This window comes from Choristoneura fumiferana, chromosome 6 (genome assembly GCF_025370935.1).
Source record: "Choristoneura fumiferana chromosome 6, NRCan_CFum_1, whole genome shotgun sequence".
Classification (NCBI taxonomy): Eukaryota; Metazoa; Arthropoda; class Insecta; order Lepidoptera; family Tortricidae; genus Choristoneura; species Choristoneura fumiferana.
In genome coordinates, this window is record NC_133477.1 from 5346110 (window position 1) to 5365179 (window position 19070).

Sequence of the window (19070 nt, forward strand, 5' to 3'; positions counted from 1 at the left end):
CATTAACAGTTCCAAATACAATGATAATTGACAATACAAAAATACAAACTAATGCATGGATGCACAGAAAAACCAGAAAAAGAGACCAGCGCTGGGAATCGAACCCAGGTCCTCAGCAATCCGTGCTGCGTGCTATAACCCCTACACCACCGCTGAACAGGAATCTAGACACGAATTTTTCCTATGCATACAACATACATGACACAGAGATGGAACATAGATGTCGCTAGTGCTGCTGCTTAAGTAGCGTAGTAGATAAAAAGCAACCTGAGATATGGAATAACGATTTCCCGCCCTATGTTCCCGCCACTATTTGACAGATGTCATTTGGTCAATTCGAGATAAAATTTAAACCGCTGTCCAGTTATCAGTTAATTGACATTTGACAGCTTAAGAAGTACTGCGTCTGCGTGCGTTGCGCAGGTCTTTGGTCTTTGGCTATTGGCTGGCAGCGCTGGCAGGGTAGGTTCTATGAAGTGCACGTAAATCTGTGACGTAAATCTACATAGGTACTTATACTCTTTGACGTAAATTATTTCGTATCGCGCGGCGAGTCAGTAGTAGTGTGCGCGATATTGTATTCGTAATTTTCTTTGTTCTGATAACATTTTAATGCCTGCATATTTGTCATAACTTTATTTAAATTATCATGAAAAAAGGATATAAAGTGGCAGATGTAAAGAGGGAGAAAAAAATCGGTGTAGCCGCAGAAAATCTGCAAGAACTAATTGAAAAATCATGCAAAAAGCTCGGAGTGAGTATTTGTCTTTGTTTATTGTATTTTTATTTATTAATACGGGTTATATTCGTCAAAGAAATGTTGGTTTCAGTCATAATTTACGTTATCTATCCTTGAATTGCGTAGCCTTGGCCCACATTCGTGCTACATTGACCTAATTCGCTGGCGGTTTATAGTTCAATGTCAGATGCGCGGAGTGCCGGCTGTACGTGGCCGAGGACGGCACGCTTGTGTGCGACGACGACTACTTGGGCACGCTGCCGCCGCAGACGCTCTTCGTGCTGCTCAAGGGCGATGAGAGAATGGTAACCGGTATGTTTAACTTCATACAGATGAGCAGCTGCGGGACTAGCCCTTACCGCATGTTTAACAGAGATAATGGTGATGTGAAATTGACACTTAAATCCTATTATATTATACAAATGAATTTTGATGCACTGTGGAACTTTTCCATGATAAATGAAAAATAAGTAGGGTAGCATCAAGTGTCCAACAATGAAACACATGAAATTCAAAATCTCGTAAATCTTTTGTTCAAGTCTGAATTTGTTACCATACTTAGGTAATTTTATTGGGTTTTGGATGACATGCATATACAGTATTTTTTAAGATTTAGAATTTAAGAGATCAAAAAAATAAAAAGTAAAAAATGGGATATGAATGTTTCACTGTGTCCACAGTGTGGTGTACAGAATAAAACACAATATTTAACAATGAAACATGAAAACTAATATAATCTGTTTCAAAAGGGTTAAGCAGGCTAAGGAAGGACATGTGGCCCCTGTGAGGAATAGTTGAATTGGTGAATGTCAATTGTTTGTGGCCTCATAACTAGTAATCACTCCAACTTTCAGCCCTCTATCCAAAAAAAATATTTCATTCTCGTTTTTCTCCTAATCCATAACAGCTAAAGCATTGAAACAAAATCACAGCTACTTAGTTTTTGTGGGAGTATACCCTACAATTTTATTAATATTTTATATGTGAAAAAGAAAAACAAAAAATGAAAAATTATTTTTTGACAATGTTTTTTTTAACAAGTTTTTTTGAGGGTACAACTATCAAAAAAATCATATAAATAGCAAATAGTATTAGCTACCATACGAAAAATCAATTGATTATAATTGGTGTAACATACTGAAAAAAAAAAAAAAACTAACGAAAATATTCAAGTATCAAGAGTGTAGCCTTCTGAAGGTTCGCTTTTAAAGTTTCATGTTCGTTGCCTAGCCACAAAGTGTATTATTTTGAATTTGACATATGGCTGTCACAAAAGGTTACTGTACTGCTGCTGTGTTTGAATACTTTCGCTAGTTTTTTTATGCCTGCATGTTAGGACACTGTTTACGAGCAAGTGTGATGAAAAAATATTTGTACCGCCTAAATTTGCGTCGGGTGGCTCGTTTTATGCTCTTGTCGTACAACCTACAATTGGTTAACATTTCATCACTTTTTTATGGCTTATTGTATAGCCATTATCAAATCAGCATAAATAATTTAAATAATGATGGTTAATTTGTGTTATTTTCCTTGTCCCCAGATTTTGACCACTACTATAGCTTAATTCGTTCCACGAAAAAAGAGTACATTGACACTGGTTTGGCTGCCAAAGAGTTTCTGACCACCAACATCAAGGAGAAGTTCAAGGTTTTCCAGAAGTACATTGCTGCTGCCGATGACGCGCGGACCATGCTTAGTGAGCGCGCACAGGATCCAACATGGTTTGAAGGTATTGTGTTGCCATTGAAACTCATTTCATTAGCCACCATGGCTATTTATCATGTTAAGGGAAAATCTATGATGCTATAAAAATATTTAAAAAAAGAAATGGTATCCCTCCATCCTTTTTCAGACATCCATCTCTATTGCTAGTTAAACAATTTTTCGCATTGAAAATTTTCAGGGCTGGAGCCTTCAGAAAAGAACAAGGAAATCTCAATGTGTAGGCGCGTCAAAGACAGAATGCGCGGTTACTTCTACAAAACCAAAAGCGCATTGCAAGCATCGGACCTATACGCGCATTCCAAAAACAACCATGGAAAGAAACTCATCGACCAGTTCCTGACAGATCTGAAGAGACTCCTAGAAAGTAGCAAGTACAATGTTGATTATTTCAACAGAAAAGCTGACAAAAAACTGCGCCTCTGCAGTGAAAGAGGAGCATTCGAGTGTGGAGGCTTGTGGAACAGTATTACTTGCACATACAATGGTGAGCATGTCATCAATCCCTACAGAAGCCGCGAGGAGCGTATCATATTCCAGACGTGGAATCTAGACCATAAGATTGAACTCTCACGCTCCATTATACCAAAGATACTTGGCGCAATTGAAGGCCTTTACAACGGACACATTATTTGTCTTCTATGCGAGAACCACTCCAGCCAAGGCGAACTAGAAACAGACAGATATTATTTACAAATATTTACTCGCGAAAACTTGAAGTTAGTGCACATTGTCTGCCATTACAAAGGCAGGCACGACGTGGAGTCGGGCGCATACACCTTGTGCCAAAAGTGCAGCACACAGGGCATCAAACACAACTAAAACAAAATAATGCAATACACATATTGTAAAGCATTTCAAAAATAGATATGTGCCACATAAATATAACAGGTACATAGTTGGCATTGCCAGTCAAACACGGGTAGGCTTTTATTTGATTATAATGGTTGATGAGTAGTATTATTCTTGAATCTTATGGTGTTATGGTACAACTACAACAAGAAAATCTAGTTAAATTAATGATTCTCATGGTACAGCTTAGATAAGTAATAAACATATTTTCGCTATATTTCTGCTATACGATTTATAAATTTTGTGCTCGACCTGTGATAGGTAAATGCAATTTCGTGTGGAATAGTTATACATATAGAAAGGGTATGTCTTTTTATTTTATTAACTGGACAAAGTTTATTGCTTTTTATCAATAAAATTTTGGTTATATTCAGTAGGTAATTGTAATGAATTAATTATTATTATGTGTAATGCGTTATCGACACGGAATTTAACCATAGCGGTAGCTGGCCCTATGTCGCGAAAATAATATGGGTTACTGTCTAGATCTTTGTTACGCGACAATTTCTTGAAATTGAGAGGTCCTACATTGGTTTTAAATAAATTAATGTAGTAATCAATTACGTAGACGACATCCTATAATAGTAGGTATTTACTAGAGATTGTTGTCATCGTAACATTTAAAATAGTTGAGGGCATTTTTCTATTCCTTCATTGATCTCCTACCCTTCGAATAGATTAGATATAAGACTACTTTACTTCAGTTATACATAATTATGTATTTTTATTAAAAAAATATTATAGTTAATTTTTATAATCGCGAAGTGATGTTCCACTATTTTACTGGTTGTGTATTGTTCTATTTATACATACTAATATAATATAAAATTGTCTTGTTTAAAAATATCAAGTAATTTTCAGAACTTTCTTAAGTAATATACATATTTTTAAATTTATATGTTATAAATAACTTTATGACTATGAGCACGTACCATGTAACCTCATTGTTAAATACAGGGTTCTAGCTAGCAGCAACCAAATTCAAGAAAACGCACGAAGGAATAAGTCAAGTGGTCATTTCTGAACTGCAACTATAGGAAGTCCAATGACATTTGACTGGAGTGAGATGAAACGAGAAACAATCGAATTTGTATTAGGCCTGTGGTGTTTTAGATCGACATGGGAGTAATTCGATTGCAAAAAAATGCGACGTGAACTCATTTGCGTTGAATTTACTACCGATCACTGCCATGTTGTCCTATCGCACGATAGACCTTAGATAGATTTTAGGAAAGTTTGTAAAATATTCTGTCCACAAATTTTTAATTGAATTTAAATTATGAAAGTTGAAACGGAACTTGTTAAAAATTAATTAAAATAGGTAGTTGCATCACGACACACTTTAAACTTTTTGTTTGTATATTCGGATTGATTACTCCACCGACAAGAGCTACACTCTTAAATTAATGATGATGATGATGATTCGGATTGAATGGAGGCATCACAGTATGTTCAATTATAAAATAGGGTAAAGAAAGACTTGTTGTTGGGAAGGTATTGGACGGTAAAGAAAGAAACGTTTTTCGGAAAAGAAAAAATCAACTATTAAATCTTAAAATCTGCCAATTCACAAGACAAAATATCAGTACTTTGTAAGCCTCTTTTTTTCCCTAGAGGTGCTATCATTTAACGCCGATCAAAATATATATTTTGAGCTACACTCACTTCTTAAGTGTATTGGGATCAATCTCTAGTAGCATAGTTGAAAAAGGGCAGATGATCAAACCCTTACTTAGCACCTCGGGGACCATGAAATTGAAGCATCCTCATAGTATCATAAATAATAATATCCTAATAATGTAATGTGAATATTATTATACCAGAAATTCTATTTTGTGACAAACTGTATACTAGTTACGAGTAGAGTGCGATAGCAATATTATTGTTAAGACTATTAGTGTTAGATGATGCCTGCTAGATATTGAATAATAATTAAAAGATATATTATTTCGTTTTGAACACAAGATTTGAAACGAGCAACCGAAATGTTAGGGATTTAGAAATAACAAGCTTACTCTTTTCTCAAAGGGCGAAACACCCTTAATTGAATTAAAGTTATTGGCTGCGGCCATTGGTTTCCGGTTTCCATCAGGTTCCCCGCCTATGATATAAAAAAGGTAGTTAGCCGTCAGTCAAGTGGATATCCTTACTTACTAATATCACAAACGCGAAATTAACTCTGTCTGCTACAGATGAAAGATTCACGCTTTAATTGCTCTGAGTCGATTTAGATGAAATTCAGTACGAAGATAGTTCGAGACCCTGGGAAGGACATGGGATAAATTTTATCCCGGAAAATTATTTAGTTTCCACAGGATAGCAATAAAGAAATTCATCACAGGCAGAGTCGCGAGCAACAGCTAGATTAACCATATTTTCGGGTATATTGTAATGGACTTATATGAGAGTTTAGCATCCATGATAGAAGATAGTTACTTATAGAAGGTACCTAAATTTTTTTACATTTACTATCTTAGCAGGCATTGTACGTGTTGATTAGCAATAATCTCAATAATGTATTGTGTAGAACAGTGTTGAGAGTAGACGCTTCCAGTATAGCTTTATAATCGCTGTCGTGCTTGTGTTAGTCGCGATACTAGTGTTGTCGATATACAGTATTATACCTTCTCCTATTAGTGAGTTATTGTCGAGTTAAAAGTCACGCCACACGCCAAACTAATTCTGAACTAAACGCATTTTTTTTTTACCATTTCCATGCACCTATGGTCAAGGTCACCCCATGGATTTAAAAATTACTTTACTTACCTAGACCAGAGTTACCAGACTAAGAGAAATTGTTGAACAATGGAGGTATCCATGGCATGCATCTCGGTTCTGTCTTTAATGGTCAGTAAATTGTCTTCTTCTGCATGGTTCCCCTTGTTTACGCATATTTTTTGTGTCATAATTCTATTACGCTACGCATAATCTGTTTACGCATAATAGTATTTGTGCCGAAACTGTATTCGCATAATTATATTACGCATAACCAATGTAAGCCGAATGAGCTTTACGCATAATTTGCGAATTCCGAATATTGTTTAGGCAGAAATTGACTTGCGCATAAATTAGTTTCGCAGAAAGTTACTTTCGCCTGTGCTTTCGCATATATAATTTTACCGATATAATAAAATTAGGGTTATAACGGAGTCGTTCCTAGCGGAGGCGGAGGTGGATGCGGAGGTGACGGAGTTTCGCCTCCGCAGATGCGGAGGTTAACGGAGGCGGATGCGATGGCGAAAGTGGATGTGGAAAAAATAGTAGTTTATGCTTAATGAAGTTGAATACAACTCAAAAATCTCTAAAATCAAAAAAAAAACTTGCTAAATTACTTATGTTCGGCGTCATCGTGCATGTGACTGAAATAAACAATTACTTTGTACAAAATCACTTTAAAAAATCGCGGTTCGATCAAACATATACATTACAATTTCGTACGTCCAAGCAACGAGACAGGTTGATTCCTGTCGTGTGTTATTTGACATACGCCCGCCCCCACCCCGACCGTGATCCCGCTGCGTACCGAGATAATGAAATGAGAAATAAACCTCCGTTATAACTCCGCAAAAAAAAAACCTATTTTTCTAGTCATAATTATACTGTTTTACCATTTAGCGTTTTTATATTTACCATTACATTAATCAAGAAATAGTACTTAATTTATTTTCGGACATAGATTTGGACTGAATTTCGGGCTATTAAAATTCGGCTAAATCAACTATATGCTACACAATATTATGCATAAAAAAATTCGGCCATGTTCATATTATGCTAACATTATATTCGGGTAAACAATCATTCGGCTTATAAAGAATTATGCCGAACTAAATTTCGGCAATTTTAAGATTCGGCGTAAATAAATTATGCGAAACCTGTTATGCGTAATAAGTTTTGGCAAATATGCCAAATAGATGTCAGCCGTTCTACATTATGTAAACATTTTCAAACCACCATTTTGTTTTGCATCTAAATAGCTTATTTATCTCCCTTTTCCGTGATGGAGGGACAATAAATGAAAACGTTGTGTGCCAATCTTTATATGTATACACTAATGCTTTTACTACTGAAGTCGAACAGATACAATTTTTAACACATTTTCTGTTAAATGAGAATGAGTTGTCGAAGTCGTTTTAACTACCTCTCACTGGTAATGTCTATAGTTCGGGTAGCGCACTGGGATGGAAGAGATGAACAATGTAGGTAGTTAATATAGAAAAGTTGCCCTACACACTACATAATACTTTTTTCATGTAAGTGTCTTTGTGTAGTGTGTATGACAAAATAAGCGGGGGCGATCTGACCTAAAAAATCTGACTCGCCCCTCCCTAGGCCAGAAGCTGGGTACGCCCCTGGAGTTCACGTTTGGTTTACTGAATTTAACTGCCTGGTTAGCCACACAAACGAATATAGTTAGCACGTGCTACCTTTTACTGGCAATGTCTATAGTACGGGTTGCGCACTGGGATGGAGGAGATGAACAATGTAGGTAGTTAATATTATTTAATATCACACATGTATGTTATAGAAAAGTTCAAAAGGTGGGCTAACCAGGCGGGAGTCGGGGCGCGTTGGTAGGCGCGTGGCAAGTAAGGTGGTTGTGTACCGACTGGCGTCCGTTGGCCCCGGGCCCCCCGTGGTTAGCTAAAATGCTGATCACACAATATGTGAAAGGGGTGTCGCCACATCGTCTAATGGCAAAACTTCCTATTTTTGAACGGATAGTGAAGTGAAACACTTTGTGCCAAAATTATTAAGCTGCATGAGTAAGATTATTGTTACTAACACTATTGCGATTTTTCTTTCCGAAATAAATGATAAATAATAAAAATAGGTGAAGACATTAAAAAAACTCAATTTAAGACTTCATGTTATAAAATTAAAATTTGTTTGATTCTGGAACATAATTAAAAACAGACTTGATTATAATTAATAATGTTTAAATGGTGACAAAATAAAAAAAAAGTTGTTTTGTTTGGTAAAGCCTTGATATTCCTACTAGTTTGCATGTTTACATGGAGCGTATATATCGTAATGTTAACGAACTCAGATATAACTAGTCCAAAGTTATTGTTGAAGAAATAAATATTTAACATGCACATTGTTTTTTTTTTTATTATCTAATACGTAAAATCATTTATAAGCTTACTAGCTTTTGCCCGCGGCTCTGCCCGCGTGGTATTCGGTTATCGCGCGCTGTTCCCTCGGGAACTGCATTTTTCCAGGATAAAAAGTAACCTATGTTACTCTCGGGCCCATAAACTATCTCTATGCCAAAAATCACGTCGATCCGTCGCTCCGTTACGGCGTGAAAGACGGACAAACATACAAACACACTTTCGCATTTATAACATTAGTATGGATATACATTGATATAAAAAAATGGTGATTGTGCTGATATACAAATAGAACTTAGGGATCTTCAATAAACATAAACAAGCCTTTCTCAAAGGGCGGCAAGCAACGCATCCGTAACTCAGCTTATGTTGTGTATGTCCGTCAATGGGCGGCGGTGGTTGCTTTCCATCAGGTGACCCGCCCGCTCGTTTTCCCCCTATCATAAAAGAATACAATTCCATTCATTAAAAAGAGAAGCATGTTACTCATGATTTGCATTTTACTTCAATCCTTCATTTTTGGAGGAACTAACACATTACCTGTCCATATTCAGACGTCATGTTATCCTCCCTAAGTATATCAGGTTTATGGTGGCACTACTCACTAACAGCTACCTCGTATATGAATAGCATAGGGTCCATCACCATAAAGAAACCTCTCCAGGCAGATGTTATGCAGGTTCAAATGATATCTGAGTGTAACACATTATGTATAAAGCAAAATCCCATGTAGCTTAACGTTTTCGCTGCCACGTCAAATACAAAAGACATCACCCATACATCAGGCTTCTATATTACAATGCCTGAAATCGAACCTTAACACAATTGAACAAAGGTTGCTTTTGCATTGAAGTAATGGATATACAAGTAGGTAGATGGTAGGTGGATAATAATAGAGGTCATTGGCGTAGAACCTGCATACAGTGCGTATATATGAGTTGTTGGCGTCGAAAACCTTTAACGGTTTGAAAATAATTAGGTGTGAGGTCAATTACAAAATTTTCAATAACATAGACAACATGGATAATAAATCTTATTTAATTTATTGAATAAATCATACCTTAAGTATATCATTGTGCATAAACAAGTTTTTATCAGCTATTATCTCCTCTTTCGACCGCCTGTCTTCTTCCCTGGATTCCTCTGACCTTTGCCAGCTTTTGGTTTCTTTGCGGTGAACTTAGTGGGGTTTCCAGCCCCTTTTCCCTTGCGTGGTTTGCCTCTTGGCTTTTCATTCTTTTTTTCTTCTGATCTCCTGATAATTAAAAAAAATAATCAAATTAAAAATAGTTAATTAGGAAACTGAACTTGATAAAATCAGACAGTCATTGCTGGTGCTGAAAGCAATTGGAAGTACAGTATAATCTCACTAATCCGGCACTTCAATAGACCGCACGTCCAATAGTCCAGCACCCTCCGCCCACGCCTCCCTCGCCCCTCTTGAGCCTATGCGCTCCAGTCGCGGCGTCGTCGTCTAGCAGTCTAACCTCAAAACTTATCATGAGCATGTGCATCTTTATTTTATTCATTATATTTTTTTCTGTATAACCCAGTAATCCAAACATTCCAATAATCCGGCCCCATTTTGGTTTTTAATAGTGCCGGATTAGTGAGATTATACTGTAGTTTACATATCTTGTAAAACACATTCAGTTCCTCGTTACATGTTATGTTACATGAGAACTGAGAAGATCCTGTGGAGATTCTTGAATCTAACCTAACAGTTAGGTTCTCTGTTCATAGGCAGTTTTCATTACAAAGCAGAAAAAACTGCTACTACTTGTAGTAGTTGTACTACCGCCATACATAACGTGCACCAGCAATAATCAGTCTAGTGATCAAGTGTAAGTCAGGGTCTATATTGGAATCCATACATTTTAAAATCCATAATGTAATGTTTGACATAATGCCATCATCGTCACCATTTGCCATCTCTTTTTTCTTGAAAACTAAAAACAATTGGTTGTTATAGAATAAACCTAATCTATAAAGTTTAGTTTTATGGATTATGATCATTATGGCAAACATTACATTAGGACAAACAATATTATGGATTACGACAGAGACCCCAGAAGTCATTATTTTAGCATTTTGAAAGCACTTACTGCACTTGTTCAGTATGTATGTGTTTTGTAACAGCTTTGTCCATGTCAATCTTGGGCCGTTTGTTTAGAATACTATCAAGAAGATTCAAATTGTTCTGTTGTTCCACTTTGGCAGTGGGTACGGGCAGTTTTCTTTTGCGGTCCTTCCCCGGGATGAGCTCGTGAACTCCTTTACCGCGCGCATCTTTCTCTTTTGGGAGTCTGTCTTGGAACTTGCCCAAGGATGCAGTGGAAGCCCGGGCCACAGTTGCTGCTGTGGACAACTGAAATTTCAAAATATTTTTTTAATACAGATCCAAAACAAAAGTCATGTGTGAAACAGATACAACACTTAGCATGGGTCAATGTGTTCTTGCAGTCAAGTTAAGAGAGTTATTTCAATATGATTATAATTATAGATGATGATGATAATTATGATCCATGCGGATTTCAGCTAGGGTAGATGCCCTAAATCCTAAATCTATTATTTGATTGGGCATTTAAAATTTCATTGTAATTGCTTCAGTAGTTAACATGTGAAAGCAGTGCAAACAGACACTCACTTTTGCATTTATAATATTAGTAAGGATAACAGATGATTCATATTTATTTTTTTGTATATTTATTTAACCATTGCAAATCTGTACCTTAACAGCTAAAGCCAAAACAGCAATAAGTTTCTTATTTCTTAAATATTATAGCATGTGAATCTATGACAGGATATTGGTAAAAACAATCTAACCTGATTAGCAGAGGCTTTATCAGATGTAACTGGCAGCCCAACCCTTGGAATCTTGACTTTTTTGGCTCGGGCAATGTTTTTCAGCCTTTGAAGCTCATTCTTGGCCACTTTCTCAGATTTAGCTTCAGCCTTTTTCTCGTACATGTCAGTCATGGGGTCCAGATTTTGAGGCACTTCTATTAGCCAATTCTTCTCTTTTTCTGCTGCTGCTTTTTTGAATCTAAAAATACGAAATAAAACTGAAATGTATTTTATATAAATAACTGGGAGAAATAGTCCAGTTGATAATTAGTAAAAACTTCTAATATAATATGAAAAAGCAAACGCGATTTTACTATCATTAAATTGATTTTACTTTGAATGTTGCATTATTAAAGCTTATCCCTTTATCTAAGTTTATCAATTGACCAAGTTCCATGCCACAATCACAATACATACCCATAAAGGGGCACCCATTTCTGCAACTGCTCATCCCACTGTAGCTTATCCTTCTTCTTTTTAGTGATGCCTTTAGCCTTGGCGAATTCTTGCCATTTCGTAAGGGGTCGAGGTTTGGGTACAGGTTTGGCTCGAGGCAACACAGTTGTTGGCTCCGGCAACTTGACCACAATAGCTTCCTCAACCCTTTCAGTAGGAAGCTCCCAGATCTTGTTTAACAAAAGCTGTGTGTTGTCACGCGATAGTGATAGTAAATATTCATCACGAGTCTTGTCTGAACTGTAAAGATAATTTGCTTTATGAATAAAAAGTCACTGGGTAAAAGCACAGAAAATAGTATATTTGTTATAAATAGTTATTAAAATTTAATGAACAACTTACTTTAATCGCTTTGTGTCCAAATCATTGGAATCAAATGTAAAAAGCGTACCAATGTCAAATTCCAAAGGCAAATGCTTGTCGACTGTAATTGGCTTGTATTTCTCCGCTTTCTTCTGCTCTCTTTCTAGAATTTCATTAACTATATCCATTTTAAATGCAAATGCTGCACAGTGCTGCACACTGCACTATTATAAGAAAAATTCTAACCTTAGACAGGCTATGCCATGCCAAGCAAGTTTGATTTGACAGTATAGACACACGTGCGTGTGGTAAACTTTTTTTTTGTAGAGCTTAGGACCGCTTTAAGCTTCTATTAAAACCGCGATTTTGAACGAGATAGTGTATTTTTTTATGTATGTTCAAAAAATGTTTATTCGTTTTTTTAGAGCTGGTATCCCTATCTGTCATAACACAAAACATTGTTATTTACGTACTAATATATTATTTATTTATTCGTACTAATTCATATAGTATCTCTTATTAGTCTGCGATTTATATAATCTTTGAAAAACTAAGCTGCGCATTGATACCTATGGCTACATAAATAGTTACTTTTTTCATAACACAAAACCATACCGTGACCATACTATCCATTATAATACCATATTTTGCGGGCGAAGGTATTTTTGAGTTTGTTCTTTGTTAACTAAGAACAGCAATATGACAGTGGAAACGGAAAAAGTCTATAGTTTTAAAACAGAGAACAAATTCATTGCCAAAAGTGGGTGCAAGAAACGAATGTGGAGGTCTCTTAAACAAATTCTAACAGCAGAGCGGAGTCTACCGTGGCCTAACGACATCGTTTTATGTTAGTAAATACAATATCACTAAATTTTATAATTTTTCTCAATTTAAATTTAAAAATCTTATACTTACTTAGTATTTTTATTTTATGTCAAATAGCTGCCGAATGAGCATGCGGGTCACCTGATGGTAAGTGATCACCGCCCCCCATGGACACCTACAGCATTATTAGGACTGCGGGTGCGTTGCCGGCCTAAAAGGGGTGGCTAAAGGGGGAATAGAGGCGGGGCGAAGAGGGGAGGGGGGTTGGGCCTCCGGATCTCCCACACACCTTACGAAACAGTAGCAAAACTACTATTTCACGCCGGTATTCTGTGTGAGTGTGGTACAAACCTGGTCAAGCCGGCCCATTCATACTGCAGCCAGCAAGTGGTTACAGTAGTAAGGCTCTACCACATAAATTAGATTTTATTCCAATTTTTTAGCTTAGCCAGTCAATAGTTACACTTATTTATGCTTATTTTCAGATTATTCTATAAATGCTCCACCAACATTTAAACCAACCAAGAAGTACTCTGATATCTCAGGCTTGCCTGCTCCTTACATAGACCGGCATTCAAAACTATACTACAGCAATGCAGAAGAATTTGCAACAGTTCGGAGTTTACCAATGGACATTACAGCGGGTTACCTGCAACTGAGAGGAGCGAATACTATTGTAGGATAAAAGCTGAAGTTGCGGATACTACATAATGTAATGTGCAATATCTGTGCATGAATGTAATAATCTTTCAAGTGGTGAATACCCAGGTGTTCATTTACACCTGAAAAAAATGTCTTATATTCAAATAGATCTTCTCAAATTATACTGGTGTATTTTATTAGTAAAATAAATTGGAGTCTATACAAGTTATTAAAAGATATATATGCAACTCATTTAAGTTTTGGATTAAATTTCGTAAATGTGAGAATAAGTTTACTGAATTGTACCTATGTATGTATGTGAACACTACAAAAGTAAAGAAAAAAAAGCATTTGACTATAACAATGAGATACATGTCTTTACAAAAGCAGGTTGTAGGACCTTGTGCAAGGTCTGCCCGGATTGCTACCACCATCTTTCTCGTTAATCCTGCCGTGAAGCAGCAGTGCTTGCACTGTTTTGTTTCAGCGTGGAGAGTAAGACAGCCGGTGAAATTACTGGCACTCGAGGTATGCCATCTTAGGCCTTTAGGTTGGCAACGCATCTGCAATACCCCTGGTGTTGCAGATGTTTTTGGGCGGTGGTGATCTCTTACCATCAGGAGACCCACTTGCCTGTTCTCCATCCAGTCGAAAAAAAAAAAAGAATTAATGAAAAAAAATATTTCTCGAATTGATTTCCGATTCGCTTTTCCATCAATGCTTTGAGGTCCATATCAATGATTCAATGAACTAAAAGAATTTCTTTGCTCACCCGCGACGTGTGACGGATCGACGTGATTTTTGGCATATAGATAGTAACTGCTAAACTGTTTACGGGCCAGAGAGTGCATAGTTCCCGAGGGAACAACGCGCGATAACCGAACTCCACACGGACGAAGCCGCGCGCGCGCCACACGGACGAAGCCGCGCGCGCGCCACACGGACGAAGCCGCGCGCGCGCAAAAGCTTGTTTATTAATATTTAGTGGGTAGTTTTGTGGTGTAGTAGAAAAAATATAGGTGGGTACTTAGGTGGGTGCCGTAAGGTACGTAGATGTCGATCAGTTTGTTGTGGTTTTTTTTCTTAGTCTAACATCTGGTACCTGGTGTACGGTTGTGTTGCCCTGAAGATAGCTCTGGTGGAGTTCGAAACGTACGTGGTGGTGGTGATAGATGGGTTTGTGTGATTTGTTCGTGTCCTTACAGTGTGGAAGTGGAGGAACTGCATGAACACGTAAATGGGCGTTTAAAAAAAATTGTACCCTTTCATTGTTCTTGAAATTTTGGAAAAATTATGGTTTTTCCTATTCAGAATCAAGAGCACAATCGATTCAAATCGTTTTAAAAAAAATGTCCCCAAATGTTCGAGCATCGAACCTAGGTCGCGAGACACTGTTCTTCGTTTTTTATAGCATCTCGAATAGTTTTCTGCAGCAGTTTTGACATATATATACCTCGCGTGTCAGTGTCAGACGAGACAAATCACAAATGTGACAGCTGGGCTACTACGAAACTCGAAGTTCGTATCGTACCGTCCCTCTCGCTCTCGTATTAAAGAGTATGTGTCCGAGGCATGACACGAACTTCGAGTTTAGAGTTTCGTAGTAGCCCAACTGTCACGACACGATATATAAGTGGTAAACGTCGTCAACACGTGTGGGACATTGCTGGGCATTGCTAAGTTTACTGTAAATTTTTAAATAAAAAAGTTCTGCAACTATAAAGAACTAAGCAAAATGTCTTCCTCATTTTTTTTAAAAGGCAAATCTAGACAAGTTCAAAAAAGGAAAGGTGATAAAATAAAGAAAGTTAAGCCAAAAAGACCAGACCCTTCTAACCTAGAAAATGGCAACGATTCTTCCGGTAGTGATTTAGATATAAAGAAGTTTTCTGATGCAGAAGATTCCGAAAGTGATCACGAAACGGCAGAACAGAAGAAATTGCGGCTTGCCAAGAAGTATCTCGAGGAAATAGAGAAAGAAGAAGCGAAGCGCGCTGAGCTCAAGGAAATTGACGAAGATGCTATTGGAAAGAGGTTACAGAGGGACTACTTGGAACAGAAAGGTAAATTACGAGTAGAAGTAGCAGACACTTATGTTGCGCCTACTGCAGATGATGCTAGATTGATCCGCGCTAAAGAGCACCGGCTGCCGCTGACCTGCGTGTGTGTGAGCAGCGACGGAAGCCTCGCGTTCACGGGCAGTAAATGCGGGACCATAATCAAATGGGGTATAAAAGAAAAACGAAAACTTGGTAGTTTGACTTATAAAACACATTCCAAGTTCATCAATGGCAGTGTATCTGCATTAGCTTTATCTACAGATTCCAAATACCTTGGTAGCTCCGACGAATCAAAGGATGTTCAGATATGGGATCCTAGCACACTTAAGCATATCCATACATTTAGGGGGCATAAGGATAAGATTACTGGACTTGTTTTTAGAAGAAATACTCATGAATTGTATTCAGCAAGCAAAGACAGATCTATAAAAATTTGGTCATTAGATGAAATGGCTTATGTTGAGACTTTGTTTGGGCACCAGTCTTCTATAACATCCATTGATGCTCTGACAAGAGAGAGAGCCATATCTGCAGGTGGGAGGGATGCATCAGTCAGAATATGGAAAATTGTAGAAGAATCACAACTCATCTTCAATGGACCAGTAGGTAGCTTGGATGAAGTAAAGCTTTTGGATGAGGAGCATTTTGTATCTGGCAGTGACAATGGCTCACTGTGTGTCTGGAGTGTGCTGAAGAAAAAGCCACTGTGTACTGTAACAGAGGCACACGGCTCTGAAAACAATGTTCCTCGATGGATCACTAGTATAGCAACCCTATTAAACTCTGATGTTTTTGCATCAGGCTCATATGACAGTAACATTAGGCTATGGAAAGTCAGTGATGCCTATAGGAAAGTGTTGCTGATGTTTAGTGTTGAAATCGCTGGGTTTGTCAATTCAATGCAATTCACCAGTGATGGCACTCAGTTGTATGCAGCAGTGGGCCAAGAACACAAATCGGGAAGGTGGTTTAAAGTAGGCAATGCAAAGAATGGAGTGTTAGTTGTCAATTTAAAGGTTAAGTCATAGTTTAAATTAGTAATAAAAAATAAGAATATTTTGAGTTGTATTTTACTTCTTTCCTAGTTCCAATCTCTAACAGAAATTTGCTTCTAACTGTTGATAGTAATTAATTGGAAAATGTGTGAAGACCAAAAAGTTGCACACCGTTAAAGCTGCGTTAGCAGGTAGTTATAACTTTCATTAACTTTTTCCATTGTGACACGAAAATTATCCATACAAATGTATGATATTTTGATTGATTTAAAACTGTGCTAACGCTGTGCAAATTTTTGGTCTTCACCCAAATATAATATAGTTCACTGAACAAATATCTATGTAATACCAACCAAAGAAATATATAATAAATAATAAAAAGCTACCTATAGTAGCCTGGTTTGGGTTACCATAATATGGGTTAACATACCTACTATGGCCTTTCAAGCAGTTGTGGGTTCATAATGAGGGCTATCGTTTTTTGTCTCACTAGATGGCGCACTGTTGCGTGAGGTTTTTAAGTGTGGCTTTCAAAGTCTGTTATTACGGGCGTGAAAACAAAGTTTAGATTAAAATCATATTTAATACACCTTAAAACCGCACCATAAAAATATAGAGCATGCCACAGTGTTGCATAGTCCCTGTTTTGTTCGGAAAAAAGGGAGGACAAAGGTTTCCGAAAGACAAAACTGTCTCATAACACAGACATTAATTGCCCCGGAACGCATATTTGCCATAATTAATTTCAGATATTGCAAAATATTCACAAAACTATTCTAATTGTAAATAATCCCGCGTAGCTCACCCAAAAACTATGAGATTTGACATTTCAGAGACCTCACGCTACACTAGCGCCTCTAGCGGCGAATTCATTCGCGATAGCCCTCAATGGACTGATGTTTTTCAGAATTTATGTATATACACTTGAAATTTACCATTGCTATCCAGTCCAATAAAAAAAAAAACCCATGAGTTTTTGGCTAGGGAAAAGCCATGGGGAAACCTGTAATCATCCGCAAGAGTGGTAACTATAGCCTTAACATTTTCATTCTTAGAGGAGGCCAGTGTGCACCAGAGGGTTTTTTTTAGATTTCTATTGGGAGCTACCAAAGTTCTATATGTACCTCCCATATTTAAATATTCTGTAACAAATAATCTGTGCTATTGGTGGTTCGAGGAAGACTAGAATTGGGAATTTTTCTTAACTTCTAGGAGTTATCATAAGATGGATGGGTCTTAAGTTGAGCATAGTTGTTCACCAAATGCCATGACATGCTAGTTTTTACAATGGTGTCATTACTGTTCAGGTATGCCATGTCCTAAATAGCCAGTTGACATTCCATTACATCTACAAGCTGGTGCAATTTATGTAAAGTCATGGGCATAAACATCTATACAGCCATAGCGTCAAATTTAATAATATACCTACACATCGACCTTAACCGAACATGATTAGTAGCATAAAGGTGTATCAATATTTTTTCACACACTTGCTCGTAAACAGTGTCGTAACATGCAGGCTACCTTGGTTGCAACCCCCCAAATAAAACCCTCGACCTTAATGTGCTTGTCATGAAACCCGTGGTCGGTAAATGAGTCATTGCGCATACACATTTTCTTGTCATGAAGCCCAAGGTCGGTAAATGAGTCGGTGCCCGTACTGATGGCGCGGCGCGCGCTGCTGCAGGACTACATCGACCACATGCACACGCACGTTGCGGCGCATGCCGGGGGAGGGGGAGGTAGAGGGCGACGCTGCCAAGAGCACAGCCTAAGATATCGCCAATATTTGGAAGTTATATTTTTTCTTTTACAAATATAAAATTTTACTTGCAAATGTGATGAAAAACATTGTATGTCGCACGGGCGGTACTAGAATTACGAACATAGACTCATTAAAGCCCTCAGTCTTCGACTTCGGGCTTCTAATAGACTCTCGTTCGTAATTCCTTATTTACCGCCCTTAAGACACAATGTCCTATTGTTGTCTTGGTAACACAATTACCTATGCATGATTTATGCCCTCGACCTTACATATATACTGTGCCTCGACTGTATAAAGTATTACGATTGGTTTTTGGAATCTTTTTTGTTACTTTTACGGTCATCCCGTAAAACCTATATCGAAAATACAAACTGAAATATAGATGCACAGAAAAACCAGAAAAATAAGACCAGCGCTGGGAATCGAACCCAGTTCCTCGGCATTCCGTGCAGTGTGCTATACCGCTACACCACCGCTGGACAACGATACACTCTAATTTCTCCTATGCACCTCTATCTCAGCTTGTGTTGTTTCTTATTTAGCCACATAAGCAACGACACTAGCGACATCTATGCCGTAGCCCTCATCGAGAAACTTTTCGGCACTCCATCGGAACTAACCGCTCACCCGGACAAGAGGTATCGTTATTAGGCACAAATTTGTGCCCAAATTCCTTTGATCCTGTTATCCTGGGAGATGACAGATTAAGCAATCAAATTAAGATTGGTTTTTGGAATCAAGCTAACTCCC

General features: G+C 37.6%; 4 protein-coding genes across 4 annotated transcripts; 3 read left to right on the forward strand and 1 right to left on the reverse strand.

Moving 5' to 3' along the window:
* The first annotated feature begins 431 nt into the window (after positions 1 to 431).
* On the forward strand, positions 432 to 8409 carry Drep4 (DNA fragmentation factor-related protein 4). Its single transcript, XM_074088948.1, has 4 exons — positions 432 to 754; positions 916 to 1051; positions 2280 to 2468; positions 2643 to 8409. Exons 1-4 carry the CDS (start codon positions 650 to 652, stop codon positions 3281 to 3283), a joined length of 1071 nt encoding a protein of 356 aa, XP_073945049.1. The 5' UTR covers positions 432 to 649; the 3' UTR covers positions 3284 to 8409.
* On the reverse strand, positions 8164 to 12326 carry LOC141428898 (ribosome biogenesis regulatory protein homolog). The gene is made up of 6 exons (XM_074088950.1): positions 12073 to 12326; positions 11692 to 11970; positions 11254 to 11473; positions 10533 to 10795; positions 9488 to 9682; positions 8164 to 8864 (listed from the first exon to the last, which is right to left on the reverse strand). Exons 1-5 carry the CDS (start codon positions 12219 to 12221, stop codon positions 9529 to 9531), a joined length of 1065 nt encoding a protein of 354 aa, XP_073945051.1. The 5' UTR covers positions 12222 to 12326; the 3' UTR covers positions 8164 to 8864; positions 9488 to 9528.
* Positions 12327 to 12450: 124 nt separating this feature from the next.
* LOC141428902 (INO80 complex subunit C) lies at positions 12451 to 13684 on the forward strand. The gene is made up of 2 exons (XM_074088954.1): positions 12451 to 12880; positions 13344 to 13684. The coding sequence occupies exons 1-2, from the start codon at positions 12733 to 12735 to the stop codon at positions 13541 to 13543; spliced, it is 348 nt and encodes a 115-aa protein (XP_073945055.1). The 5' UTR covers positions 12451 to 12732; the 3' UTR covers positions 13544 to 13684.
* A 1416-nt stretch (positions 13685 to 15100) lies between these two features.
* On the forward strand, positions 15101 to 16622 carry U3-55K (U3 small nuclear riboprotein factor 55K). Its single transcript, XM_074088943.1, has one exon. The coding sequence runs from the start codon at positions 15236 to 15238 to the stop codon at positions 16586 to 16588; it is 1353 nt and encodes a 450-aa protein (XP_073945044.1). The 5' UTR covers positions 15101 to 15235; the 3' UTR covers positions 16589 to 16622.
* The last annotated feature ends 2448 nt before the right edge of the window (positions 16623 to 19070 follow it).

Excerpts from the sequence above, each read along its gene's own strand:
- Drep4 (XM_074088948.1), top strand. The coding sequence starts at position 650 with ATGAAAAAAGGATATAAAGTGGCAGATGTAAAGAGGGAGAAAAAAATC. Across the intron at positions 1,052-2,279 it reads CGATGAGAGAATGGTAACCG|ATTTTGACCACTACTATAGC; the intron begins GTATGTTTAACT and ends CCTTGTCCCCAG. Across the intron at positions 2,469-2,642 it reads GGATCCAACATGGTTTGAAG|GGCTGGAGCCTTCAGAAAAG; the intron begins GTATTGTGTTGC and ends GAAAATTTTCAG.
- LOC141428898 (XM_074088950.1), bottom strand. The coding sequence starts at position 12,221 with ATGGATATAGTTAATGAAATTCTAGAAAGAGAGCAGAAGAAAGCGGAG. Across the intron at positions 11,971-12,072 it reads TTGGACACAAAGCGATTAAA|TTCAGACAAGACTCGTGATG; the intron begins GTAAGTTGTTCA and ends TTATCTTTACAG. Across the intron at positions 10,796-11,253 it reads ATAAAGCCTCTGCTAATCAG|TTGTCCACAGCAGCAACTGT; the intron begins GTTAGATTGTTT and ends TTGAAATTTCAG.
- LOC141428902 (XM_074088954.1), top strand. The coding sequence starts at position 12,733 with ATGACAGTGGAAACGGAAAAAGTCTATAGTTTTAAAACAGAGAACAAA. Across the intron at positions 12,881-13,343 it reads GCCTAACGACATCGTTTTAT|ATTATTCTATAAATGCTCCA; the intron begins GTTAGTAAATAC and ends GCTTATTTTCAG.
- U3-55K (XM_074088943.1), top strand. The coding sequence starts at position 15,236 with ATGTCTTCCTCATTTTTTTTAAAAGGCAAATCTAGACAAGTTCAAAAA.